The sequence below is a fragment of the Manacus vitellinus genome, unplaced genomic scaffold (genome assembly GCF_001715985.3).
Source record: "Manacus vitellinus isolate BGI_N305 unplaced genomic scaffold, ASM171598v3 scaffold_2_pilon, whole genome shotgun sequence".
Classification (NCBI taxonomy): Eukaryota; Metazoa; Chordata; class Aves; order Passeriformes; family Pipridae; genus Manacus; species Manacus vitellinus.
The window spans coordinates 4,254,026-4,267,873 of NW_021940208.1; the positions used below are offsets into that span (position 1 = coordinate 4,254,026).

General features: G+C 43.0%; 1 protein-coding gene across 2 annotated transcripts in view; it reads left to right on the top strand.

Annotated features, from left to right (window-relative positions):
• The window catches only part of TMEM135 (transmembrane protein 135), a 172,764-nt gene extending 169,679 nt beyond the window's left edge, over nt 1–3,085 (top strand). For both annotated transcript variants that reach the window (XM_029960946.1, XM_029960947.1), the window contains one exon: nt 722–3,085. In XM_029960946.1, coding sequence (XP_029816806.1) covers nt 722–854 — 133 coding nt within the window. In that variant the 3' untranslated portion in view covers nt 855–3,085. The remainder of the gene's footprint in view (nt 1–721) is intronic.
• The last annotated feature ends 10,763 nt before the right edge of the window (nt 3,086–13,848 follow it).

Below are 13,848 nucleotides of genomic sequence, written 5' to 3' on the forward strand. Positions count from 1 at the left end.
GAGATGACTGAATGCATTGCTAGATGTAGTGGGAAGTTTTCCTTGGGATGCCTGGAGGCCATCTGCAGGCAGCCTCTGAGGCCATACAAACATGATACAGGGGATGATGTTAGTGCAGATATCCAATTTTGTCTGCATTTTTCCATCTTGTCTTAATCCAAAGCTTGCCTTAGGTGAAAGAGAGGAGGGAAAAGAAATTCTGTTCTGCTCATTTATTTTGTCTGAAGCAAATCTCTGTAATAGAAATTTGGATACTCTCTTCATAGAGGGAATTTCTTTTGACATTTCATAAATTTTTCAGTCTATGGTTTTGAAGAGTAACGAAATGGAAATATGTTGTAACACCCATAAAATTGTCATCCAGACTTGGATAGGCAAGTCTAGAGTTTGCTTTGCTGGAATGAGAGAGAACAGTAGTATGGTTTGGTTTGACCTTTTTTTTTGTGGTTAAAAGTTGAAAGGGATTCTCCCCTTTTTCACAAGTTGCATTATATGAAGTATACCTGCACAAAGACTATTAGTCACATTTGTCAAATTTTTTTTTTTTTAAATCTTTATTGCCTGATGTGAAAAACTTGAGATCTCTGAACAGTGCAGGTTGAAACCTGTATTTCAGAGATTTTGGTAGCCTTTTATGAAGTGAAATAATTTTAACAATGATTTTATTTTTTCATAAGTAAATTAATCTTGCGTTCATGCTCTCTTGTCTTTTCTTTTTCAGGTTTGCTCTCATGAACAGAAAAGTTTTAGATGTGTTTGGCACTGAAGCATCTAAGAACTTCAAGGATTTCACACCTAAGCTTGACCCAAGATACACAGTTGTGCCACCAGAGCTACCGCTGGAGCTGTCTTGAACACAACAGCCTGGCTTGTCATTGAATGTGATTAGCATTTTGTCCTGAAAAGTTAATTAACTTGACAGTCGTATGTATGGAGGAGGGCTAGGGCTCCACTTCAGTATTATTTCAATGAGAAATGCTTTTTACCAATCGAAAATACTGCAGCTTTGCAGGAAGGTGTGGCTTAGTGATTTAACCCCTTCTATAAGCAGAAAATATTTTTGGATTACTGTATTGGTTGGCAGTATGGTAGAATCCTGAATGAATTAAACAAATGAGTAATATATTTAGAGAAGTAAAACATAAATACGCATCATAATTTCAAAAACTCTGTAGTTCATACCAATAGAACATTTACTGGTAAAACTAAAAGTTATTATTAATTTAGAAAGAAAGACAACTGGCATAGTTTAGGTCCAAAATTTTACCTGGTCTTAGAAATAGGTGAAAATGCCTGCGTGGTTTTCTAAATTGCATCACTGATTTGTCTCAAAAGAGCCACTACCCACTCATTAGTTAAAATTAGAGTATTTTTGCACAGCTGTGGTTGCAAAATAAGGCATTCCTTAGGAAAAGAAAATGCATATTGATTCAGAAATCACATTCCAGGGCTGTAAATTCCACTGATGATATAGATAACAGACAAGGAAAACAAGAAGGCGGTCCTGGTGGCTGCTGCGCTCCAAGGAGCAGTGGGTGTGGTGGTCAGCATCTGCCAAGTGGAAAAGGACAAGCTGGCAGAGGAAGGAATGAAACGTTCCAGCCTCTGAGATGGTGCTGGAAACAGCAGACAGTTACAAAAATAAAAAAGCCAAGAACAAAACAACACCCCCCCCAAATATACTGAAGTGAAATGTTTATTTTTAAAAGGGCTTGACATTGTCTCCTTAGATGGCATCAGGTTGTTTGTCAGGCTGCTACGCCAGCCAGCGTTTCAAGCATTTCTTTAGAAGAGAGCTAACCCCTGAGGTTAGACTGTTACAAGAGAACAGTTTTGACAATCGTATTAATAGTGTTTTTTCCTTGTACTCGGTGAAGAATGGTTTTGCATCAGGCCATCAGACAGCCATGACTGGCACAGTTACATTGAATTTGATATGGTACTCAATGCAAATAACTACCTACACAAAGTCCATCTCATTTTTACCGTGCATATTTCTGCAGATTTGTCTTCTAAAGTGAGACCTTGATGTGCTAATTGCCTTTTTTTTTTAACTTCTTTGGGGCTTTTTTTATTTAGAATCCATTCAGGTGATGCTGAATGATGTTCATTGCCCTAGAACTTAATGAAAAAATGAACTATATTCACACTCAGCTGAAAAGAGGCAAGATAAGCCAGGGAATTGAAATTGCAGTAGGTTGCATGTATTTTAAAAATAAAAGAAGAAGAAATCAGTGTTTTATTGGAAGTCTTTGTCAAGTGACATGAATTGGACTAACTAATAGACTCATCGTCTTGTAACACTGTAATCCTGCCCCAGATATGCCCCCTGCATATTTTAATTCCGGTTAATTGAATACAGAATATGCAGTAATTTTTATCAGATTTACAGAATTGTTGTGAAAATTGTACCAATTTGTGCACAAAATCTGTTTCTTCATCAGCTACACTAACAGTGATGCTTTATCACTGTTACTAAAGGTGCTTCATCCTTTAAAACAGTGGTTGTCCAGGTTAGTGTGAATAAATTTTGGCAAGCTAGTTTGTATGCAATATTTTATTGCTTGAAATATTATATTAAAATTCCTCAAAAGGAAATAAAAGTTAATTCAACAAGAACTTTAAAATGATTGTAATAGGTTTGTAGTGTTTTTCCACTGGAATATGGTCTGAAATATTTGACCTTGTAAAGTTTGAGAAGCTATATATTTTAGGTGGTATATTAAAACTCACATACTATATTATGAATACTTTCTAGTGTAACTATATACCATTCTCAAACTTAAAGATATTTTATAGATGGATTAAGTTTCTTCACTGGAATGACAATTGTGATTGTTTCTCTATTTGAGGGTTTTTTTGAGAAAAAAAATCCAAGAACTACATCTCAGCAGCTAAATAAGAGTTTTGTCTATGTTTCTTGCTTCCAAAATTCACAGTCCTTGTTTTGAGTTATTCTCATGTAATATAAAAATAAATTAAAATTTTTTAAATTATTTTTAGTCAAATTGAATATATGTAAGAGAAAAAAAATAAAGTCCTAATGTTCTTCCCAATAATAAACAGTTGCTGCTTGAAAAAGTGACTTTTTGACCATGTTGTTACTAATAAGCTCCCTGGAGTTGTAAGTGAAATAGAGTCATAAGGTCATACAATAGTTTGGATGGGAAGGGACTTTTTAAAGGCCATCTAGTCCAAGTCCTCTGCACTTAACAGGGATACCTTCCACTAGACCAGATTGCTGAAAGTCCCATCCAACCTGGCTTTAAATGTTTCCAGGGATGGGACATTGACTTCCTCTCTGGGCAACCTGTTCCAGTGTCTCACCATCCTCATTATAAAAAGCTTCTTTCTTATATCTAATCTAAATTAACCCTTCTTCAGTTTAAAACCATTAACCCTTCAAGTAATACTTGGTGGTGAAGGAATGCCAGGAATGTGACCGAGCATTTAAATTGTGGGCACTTGTGGCACAATAAAGACCTAACACAGTGTAAGTGATGAGGTTAACACCAAAGCAGTTCAGCTGACAACCTCTGTGCTTCCACGGGTCATTATTATTAACTCATATGAGTAAATGTTATTTAATGTTTCTTTTTTAAACACAGAAAACCACATTGCCAGGTCTGCTGACACGGAAGAGCCACAGGGAAGAACCTTCAGCTCTGTCCACTGCATGGCCCAGATGGTTGGGCTGCATGGACTGAAATGGCAGCATTTTCTGCCACCTGATGTGGCACGACTGGTTGCTTTTTTACATCATTTGATGGATGCCTCTTTGATCACATCAAACTTCTTGCAAGTTGATTTTGCAAGGGGAAATACAGAGGGAGGCTTGTTCAGGAAATGGTGGGAAGTGGTGGGTTGACCTGGAATGTCACAGTTCTGTGATAGAGGGTTGTATGTCCTTAGGGAGTCTGCTCAGGGCAACAGTGCTTGGCTCCCTGCAGGCATCTCAGGTGGCTGATACCCTATCTGTGGTCCCCAGAAGCAAGCGCCTGTGGCAGGCAATTTTTTCACCTTTCCTTGAGGTTGATTGCATGTATGGCTCCTCTGGAGTTCCTCTCCGTCCCCACTGCTGCCCTTACTGTGCATCTCACTCTGTGGCTGTAGTCCCCATCTTACACCCAGACCCCCACATTCCCTGTCAGCAGCCTTTTGCCCCAGTTTCTCTTAGTTCTTCATCTCTCCCTCAACTCTGTCCACCCAGTGTTAGCTGTCCCCTGTCTTCTCTTCTGTCTTATCAGTTGCAGTGACAGCCCTTGGGTGCCTCCTTTTGCTTCTACTCTGGAACAGCTCCTTCACTGGACATCCAGGGCAGTGCTTACTCCTGCCCGAGGGAGTAGGCAGGCAGGGATGTTCCCCCATGTACCCATCTTTTGCTGCCACCCTGGGGTTTTGGTTGGCAGAGCTACTTTAGAAGCTGTGGAATTCAGCAGTCCAGATCTTGAGTTTTCCCCTCCCAATCCATGACGTTCTGGCCTGACTAAGATATATGTGGAAAATCCCACAGCAAAGGTTGCAATCTTTCTTTGATGATGGATGATCATTAATATGCTTTACCTGCCCTCTTTCAGCTGCTTTTCAGGCTGTATGAGTTTGCTTCCATTGCAGACCTTCATCGTTCACCTTGTTGGACATGATGGTGAAGATGTTGACATCTGCCACTGAGGAGAATCCTCCACTAAAGGAGAGGTATTTGGGTTTTTTTTTTCAGAATCACTTTAAATCTAGCACAAGGCTGAGATTACTGCTTTTTTGGGTTCCTGTGTGGTAGATACTTCCACCAGGGAGTGCATGAAGGCACATAGAAATTTTCATCTTTTAGAAACCTAATAATAAAAGCAAAGAGTGCCTACAATAACAGATTTTTAGTTTTTATAGATAATGCCATCTCTGTTCATGAAGAAGATGAGTAAACATCAGATCTCCTTCAGTGTAGATGGAGCAGTTTCACTACTGAAGGTACAATTGTGAGTGTCCTTGTATTGCCTCACAGCTGGGTCTCCAGAACAATCGCAGCTCTGCCTTCTGTAGGTGACATCTCTCCAGGCAAGGCTGCTCTCAGAAAATACAGGTTTCTGTTGTGTGGTCAACTAGGTCCATGCTCCCCATCATTTCTTAAACACAAGGAGAATAAAGATGCCTTCCATAATATGGACAAACTGTTCTAGTAGCTTCGTACACCTCTTATAGCAGAACTGGGACCCTTTTAACTGATGCTGCTCAGATGGGACATTTCTGAGAAATGCCAGTAAGACTCAAAAATAATTTTCAGAAAACTTTCAGAAATTCAGAAAATTTTCAGAAACCCCTTTGAGAACTTCCCTTTCCAAGCCACCATGCTCTCGCATTCTTTTTGAGGACATGGGAAGGGTTTTTTTCCAGATACTTGGTGACATCCCAGGCAGAGGAGTCTGCTGTGTTCTGAGCCCAGCCCTATGTTCAGCGAGTTAAAAATTTTGGACAGCTTGTGTGAAGCTTCAATTTCCAAATCTGCCAGAGGGAAACATTTCTGGGCAAGTGGTCCTTGGGTGTGTGTGCATTGACAAGGCACAAAAAGACACCAAGAAAATCAGTGATGCTTATACTGAGCTTTTACTTTGTTTAGGATTTTTTCCTACAACTCTATTTAACATGGAGTGGAGGCAGGGCCCAGGCTGTCTGTGGCTGGAGTCAAATGGTTTTAGAGGTCTTTATCAACTTACGTTATTCTATGATTCTGCATCAGGGTTATGAATCCTCACTGTGATGCAGAAGAAGCATAGGACTAGGGAGAGAGGGCAGGATGTAGCAAAATGCAGTTGGGGGCAGCAAAGTTGTTTTGGTGTCTGTAGCTTTGTGCCTAAATACCAGTCTGGAGACTGTCATTTCCAGATTGACTTTTCTTAGCAGTGTAGCCTTACCCAAGGAAACTGCTATTTCCCTCACTCCAGCTCAGTCCTTGTGCTGCACCTGGGTGGATCCAGCACTGGTGGGTAGTTGCAGGTTACTCAATTTGTGTATTGGGGGATTGTCTCACAAGTCTCCTCCTTTTACAAAACAAATACATTTTCCCCCACACCTCTGAGAATGCAATAGAAGAATTTGACGCTTTCCCTTGAGCTACACAGTTTCACAGGTTTTCTTATTATTTAATAGCAGATCCTGAATGATACATTACAGTAAGATTTAAGGCAATAATTTTTCCCCCATAAGAAGCCTAAAATTGACATTGTGGATGTACTGGCAAAATCACCCAGTGCTCTCCCTTGCCTTAAACCACATTGAAATGAGATCACATCACTCAGGACACAGCACTCAGCTTTTGCAGCTGAATGATTATGTCCTTCTATCTTCATCAGAGGACACTTGTTTTACCAACGTTTCTTTGAATGTGGCAAGCAGAAATGTGAATTAGAGCCTACTTTGATCTTAAGGATTTTTTTTTCCTGGCAAAGGTCAGGCAGTTTTCCACTTGCTAATTAAAGCATAGAGCAGTCAGAAGAATTTTAAATATTAATGCCAAGATTTTACAGAGGGTGGAAGAGTCTGGTTGGAAATCCAGGCGAATGATTAATCTTCTCATGCCAGTGGAATCCAATCGATGTTTTTTCCCTTCAGCTGCCACAACAGAGGCATAAAAACATTGCTGTGGCTGTTGGAGCAGGAGCTGATGGGACTGTTCCCAGGACTGCTTGAAGGTTACAGAAGACCTAATCACACAGGGTCAGGGACAAAGGCAGGGGTTTTTTTTTTTATTTTCCTAGTATTTTAGAGTGAAAACCTGATTTCCCATTGCAGGCAGTAAAAGCTTGCAAGAAGGGACAGGTTAGGGTGAGGTGAACAGACCTGATGGGAGAGTCTCACATTAAAACACTGCTGCTTGCACCAAATTGATACAAACATAGAAAAAAAATTCTAAACAACCCATAAATGTTTTGCTCTTTGTCTATTTGCTGTGAAAAAAAAAAATAAACTCAGGCATTTCCAGCCCAGTTCACTTTGATTGTATTGACAAGCAGATTGAACATCTCAAACCACCTTGCACTGAGATGCTCTTGCTCCTCCTTGGAAACAGAAAATAATATCCTTTAGGCAATTTGAAACCAAGTCAGAAAGTGATCCCCTGGATGACCTGTGACCCCTTCTGGATGGCACCCACGGCCCTGTGCAGGGAGGGGGGACAGCTCTCAGCTGACAGCACTGGCTGTATGGAGCTGAGGTCTAGTCTCCTCTACAGCACTGTGGGATAGGCACTCACCACCTCCTCCATTGTAAGACCTGGCAGCACCAAGCAAAGTTTAAACTTAAGCAGATTTAAAGCAAATTAAAAAAAAAAAAAAGAAACTTTCCCCCTCACCATGACGTGCAACTCAACTGGGGAACACCTTTTCTGTGACCATTTGCAGGAGTTGAAAAAGTGACTAACTACACCCAAAGACTTACAAAAGATATTGGCTCATGAGGTGCAATTCTCACCCCATTGCCATCTCTGCTGTGTGGGTTTGAGACTGTATTATCAGTACATAATGTTCTCCTAGAGGAGCTTTGAGTACTCTGTAATGAGGAATGGTCACTTGGACAAAAGTCACCTTCCAGGACTGCCTGGCCATAGCCCTGCTTAGCAGGACTGGTGGGACACTGGCAATCCATTGCAGCTTGTCAGACACCAGAGGCACCAACCCTTATCTCTGGAAGGGTATGATCTCTCTGCAAGCAGTAATATTCAGTTTCTCATTGGCTTGGTGAGAGATCCACCAGGTGGGTATATTTCCCCACTCCAAGAATGTACCCTGGCTGATGCCCACAGTGCTCAGGGTTTATGGAGTCATGGAGGAAAACAGGTGCATTTCCACCAGCCCCTATTCGGTAGTGCCTCCCAAAAAGGTGGTCCTGTCCCTGTGCCTTTACTTAGTCCCTCTGTGTTTCTGTTACCCAGTGCTCTGTGTCAGCCCCATCAGAGAACCAAAGAACGGTTTGGGTTGAAAGGGACCTTAAAGATCATTTAGTTCAAACCCCCCTGCCATGGGCAGGGACACGTTGCACTAGACCAGGTTGCTCAAAGCCCCATCCAGCCCAGCTTTGAACACTTCCAGGGCTGGGGTATCTACAACTTCTCTGGGCAACCGGTTCCAGTGCCTCACCATCCTCACAGTAAAGGTTTTCTTCCTAACATCTAATCTCTGCTCTATTAGTTTAAAATCATTTCCCTTGTCCTATAACTATCTACCCATGTGAAAAATTCCCGTCATTCTGGGAATATTACTTTCTCGGGGGTAAAGGCAACTCGAGGCATTCTGGCTGGGGGTCTCCTGTGAGAGTGCACTGGTCATCTGCATGGAGCTGCTTGAGGCCTCCTGGGCTGCAGCCCCAATTTTATTATTAATACACTTTTCACCACTCTCAGCCAAGGTGGGTCTGTCATCAGGGTGACTTGGAATAGGATTTTGCTTGGTCACATTTGGAAGGAGAGCTTAATAGCTCTGGCACAACTGCTCTTGTGTCTACCAACCCTATTGTTCTGTGATGGGTTGTCAGATTTTGCCTTGATAGCATCTTTGAAGGCACATGGCCTTGATTTCCCAGCTCACACACCAAGGGTGATGAAGAAATCCAGTTGGTTTTCTACAACAGTTTAGATAAATCCTCTGCAGGGTCACATTGACAGCAAAGAGGTGTCCTGGAAATCCTGTTTAGTCAGGTGCTCTGTCCCACAACCTTCAGTGAAACATAAACTCAATCCCTACAGTTGATCCCAAAAACAAAACAGTGTTCCTTGTGCAGGGGATGTCAGGGAAGCCAAAAAGGTGGTATATGCCTAAATATCTCTACTTCATGTCTGCAGGCGTACTAGGGTCAAAAGACATCACCCTTCATACGTGTTTTTGTGGATGGGACCAGCAGCAGAACAGCTTCATGTGCCCAGGCACAGCCTGCTGGAATCTGGGCAGGAAACCACTGGCCACAAGAACAAACTCGGGATCATTGAGCCCAAGGCCACTCACCACCACAGGCTTCCTCTGATGGCTTGGAGTCTGTTTCTCAAGCAACTACTGCAGTCAGGCAGGGACTGGATGGATTAGACCAGTCCCAGCCAACACAACTGAGCCAGACTCACCACTGCCATCAGAGCCATGCCCAGTGGCACCACACGATGTGGAAGACACAAAACAAAGCTGCTCTGATGGAAAACCTCCCCTTTTGATAGTGCCCTTCACATGCTAGTCTGCCTGGGAATTGAGCTCTGTGGAGTCTCTGATGGTCAGCTGTTTGTAAGCATGACCTCGGGCTTCGTATGTCTGGGAAAGAGAGGGAGCCTGGAAAACAGCCTTCATAGTGCTCCTGTGGGAAGCCAAATGCTGAAGTCTTTCTCACCTCAGCTAGAGTTTCTGCTCACCTGCCTGTCCCCCTTCACCCTCATGGTCCTTGTTCAATCCCACAGTAACTTACAGCTGCTGAAGATTATCTGCATCTCTGCTCCAGGGCATGTAAAATCCAAAGATGATTCAACAGGGCGAGCTCAGCCTTCTTGCTCAGCTGGGAACAGCAGCAGTGGGGCTGCCCTTCTCAGCTGAGGATGTCTTTGACTGTAATGCCGGCTTTGATCTGTACACAGACAGGGATGCTGGGCAGGAATTACTGCTTGCTCCAGTAATCAAAATACTACTCAGCATGGGATTAATTTTTGAATCCATGAGTTAGTTTTAAATTATTTTGCTTTAATAAATTGGGGAGGGAGGAGAATATTCTCACAAAAATGAGAGTGAGTCCAAGTAAAACAGCATGTGTAGCAATGCAAAGTGATTTTCTTTGGAGCCTGAGGGAGCTGAGGCCGTATTTTCAGTCTTTAGCTCAGATCCTTAGAACAAATCTTTCTTTGAGTCCTTGATTCTTAAAAGTTTTCTGTGCGATAAGGAAAGAGTGACCTTTTGTTTGCTGTCTTGAGAAATTTTGCCCAAGACTTGACAATTAAAGCACTTTATGCCATCATGTGGAAGAAAGATCTCTCTCTGCTCCTGTCTGGTCTCTCCTGCAGTAGATGAGAGCACAGATTATACTCCCAAATGACTTAGGAGTTTCATTCTCCATTTTTAGGGCTTCCATCTTAAACCATGATTCTCAAAATCCACCCCAGCTGCAGTTTAACTTACCATTTTTGGGGTCTTTTCAGATGTGAAGAACTCTGAGGACCTTCTGCGCTGCCACTTCTCCTGTGTGGATTTCCTCATGTGTGTATGTCACACCTCATCTGTGACAGTGATGAGAAGCCTCCTGCCTTCCACATGTCAACAGGGATATGAGGCTAGACCTCTGAGGCAACAAGAAAACAGTCCAGAGGGAATGAGGTCTGGCCCGTGCAAACTCCTGGACACGTGCCAGGACCTGCTGGTTGTGTAGCGATTGATCCTGGCCAACAAACATCAAGGAGCTTGCACACAAATCAGGGTTTAGAGCCCACCTGTTTCTAGTCCCAGGCACCCTTTGGTTTAGGGGCATGGAAAACTGCCCAGCGGTAAGGGACCTGGGGGTGCTGGTTGGCAGTGGCTGAACAGTGTGCCCAGGTGGCCAAGAAAGCCAATGGCATCCTGGCCTGTATCAGCAATAGTGTGTCCAGCAGGACCAGGGCAGTGATTGTCCCCCTGTACTTGGCACTGGTGAGGCCACACCTTGAATCCTGTGTTCACTTTTGGGCTTCTCACTACAAGAAAGAACTTAAATGCTGGAGCATGTCCAGAGAAGGGCAAGGAGCTGGGGAAGGGTCTGGAGCACAAATCTGATGAGAAGGGACTGAGGAAGCTGGAGGTATTCAGTCTGAAGAAAAGGAGGTTCAAAGGAGACCTTCTTGCTCCCTACAAGTACTTGAAAGGTGTTTGTAGTCAGGAGGGAGTGGATCTCTTCTCCCAATAAGCAATAGGCCAAGACGAAAAGACCTCCAGTTTCACCGGGGGAAGTTTAGACTAGACACTAGGGAAAATTGCTTCATGGAAAGAGCAGTCAAGCATTGGAACAAGCTGCCCAGGAAAGTGGTTCCTGGAAGTGTTCAAAAAACCTGTAGATGTGCTGCTTAGGGGCATGGTTTAGCGGTGGACCTGGCAGTGCTGGGTTAACAATTGGACTCGATGATCATAAAAGTCTTTTCCAACCTTAATGATTACATGATTCTATGGGGAGGGACACGGTTTCCCACGTCTCCAGCACTCTTGAGGGACTGCTGCTGCACTTGCTGCAGAGAGCAGCAATAAGGGCTCAGTGGAGAGGCATGAAAACCTTAGCTGGCAGATTGGTAAAGATTTCATTGTCATTTAGACTTGCCAAGGCAAGATTTTTGTCCCTTTGTTTTCACAGGAAGTTTCTGATTCCTAGTTGTCGCTTACTGCTGTTGAAAGGGAGGAAAGTGACTCATGGAGTTTCCCATTGGCCTGAGGAGATATGCAGAGAAATTACTTGCTAGACACTCTGCCTAGACAGACAAGTACCTGGCAGTGAGGGAGAAATCGGGCAAAAACCTCTCAGATTCATTAGCATGGCTGCAAATTAATTGCCTGAAACAGTAATGAGCATAAACACATTTCTCCTGTGGGCAGTCTTTCTAGGAGGGAGCAGTGCTGCTTTGCCAAGGGCCAGGATCAGACAGGGTGATATGTATTTTATAGCTTTGACCTCCATAATTTACTGCACTGACAAAGCAAGGGAGGAGACCGGATGCGTGTGGAACAAAGATGGATGTGCCCATTTCCTCTTACTCGCCCCTTGGTCCACTCTCTGGAAATCACTGAAAATTCACTGGGAAGTTCACAGACCTACACGTATTTTGCAACAGGCACATGCTGACTGTGGTCCCTGCTGCATCCAGGCTTCAGAGCACAGCAGCCACTGTGTCTCAGGGCTGTCATGGGCTGCTTAGGTGGGTGTTTGGAAGAAGCAGAGGCATCTCTGTCCTCCCTCCTTGTCCAGAGAAGACCTTCCCAGGGGTGATATTGAGCATAGAGGTGTATCCTGAAGCACAGAAGGAGTATTTTAATTTTTCAGAGGGAAAACCTTGCTGAGAGGACATACTTTGTTCTCATCAACATCCTTTTACTCTTTCTTTAAACAGAAATACCTTTTCTGCCCTTAAACCAAAATTTTTTGCCCTTAAGCCCCCTCCCTGTGAAGGAAAGCAATCCCTCATGACACATATGAGATTTCTAAAAAGCTGATGATGGGCTGTGTGGACCTATGTTAAAATCCAAAGGGAAGACAATATGTTTTGTGCCAACAAAACCAGGAGGCAGAATAAATTGCGTAGCCTAAATAGAGACAGGGAGGAGAGGGGAGGGGAGAGGGAGAGGAGAGGGAGAGGAAAGGAGCAAGTCTCTCATCCAGACACTTTAGAAGCTCACCCTTCCAACCTGCAACATGCCTGCAACATGCCATGGGATTTGTCCTCTGCTCTTGTCTCCTTTTAGAGGTTTGCTCCAGTTGAAAGAACTGGAGCTTATTACAGACTCAGTTGCTTGTACTCTCCAGCCACACAGCCCTTGCATACGTGAACATGTCATGAACATTCAGATCCAGCCCTGCTTTCTGCTAGGACTTCTCCCTGGAAGGTGAGGAGTCCTCACTGTGCTCAGATACCAAGGCAAGAAATATCTCCCTATCAATAAACATGTTTCCAAAACTCTACACCCAGGAATCTCTCACATCCCTAATTACTTTGATGCCATGAGATGCCTTAGGCATATTGACACATGCGGATGATCACAGTGTGGGGAACAAAAGGTCTGGGGCTCTGCTGACTTTGCTTAGTTTTCCTTCATGTCATTTAATTTGATGCTACAGTGAGAAGGGGCATTTGATTTTCTTTTTTAATCAAATGAATACAAAGGAAGCACATTTTTAATAATGTGTGTACATATTACTCTCCCATCAATGCCTTATAAAACCTGTACTGCTGAGGGTTGATACCAGTCTTTTTCTGGTAAAGCTACCTTTATTACAAAGGAACAACAGGAACTAAAATCATAGAGCTAACTTACCTCTGGTAAACAAATGGTGATCAGACTAATTTCTTCCACCAATTCATGCTTTCTTGTTTTCTGTTCCTTGTCAGCCCACCGGTGATTGGTGCATTGATACTACATCATCCAGAAAGGCAGAAGACCAAGATGTGCCCAAAATGGAAATTTCTTCTCCTGATAATAGAGGGTTACCAGAAAGAGCTCAAAGGTTATTACTGCATAATTACACCCACATGAGAAATGGTAGTGCTTTATCAGCCAGGAAAAAGCCCCAAAGGATGTCACATTGCCCAATTCCCTCCCCACACATCATCATTCCAATCCCATGACAGCTGTATTTCTAGACTTTCAGTACTTGTAAAGAACCTGTAAGACAGATGGCGATTAAGTTCTTAGCAGGGGCTGTTGTGATAATCAAAGGGTAATGACTTTAAACTGAAGGAAAGATGATTTAGATTAGTTGTAAGAACAAATTATTTGACAACAAGGTTGGTGAAACACTGGAACATGTTGCCCAGAGAATCTGTGGATGCCTCATCCCTGGAAGTGTTCAAGATCAAGTTGGATGAAGCAACCTGATCTTTTTGAAGATGCCCCTGATCACAGCAGGTGGGGTTGAACTAGATAACCTTCAAAAGGTCCCTTCTGATCCAAACTGTTCTATGATTCTATGAATTTACAGCCAAGACAATCAGCAGTGAATCAGCCTAATGGATCTGTGGCCCCTTCTGTCATCACAGGACATTAGTGCCTCTGGACCCAACTCTAAGCAGGTACAAATCAAGAATTTTTGAGCTGAACACTCTGTGTCTGAGCACAGTAGACTATTTAGTGCTGGTTATCTTCACATGAAGGCTTAGAAAAC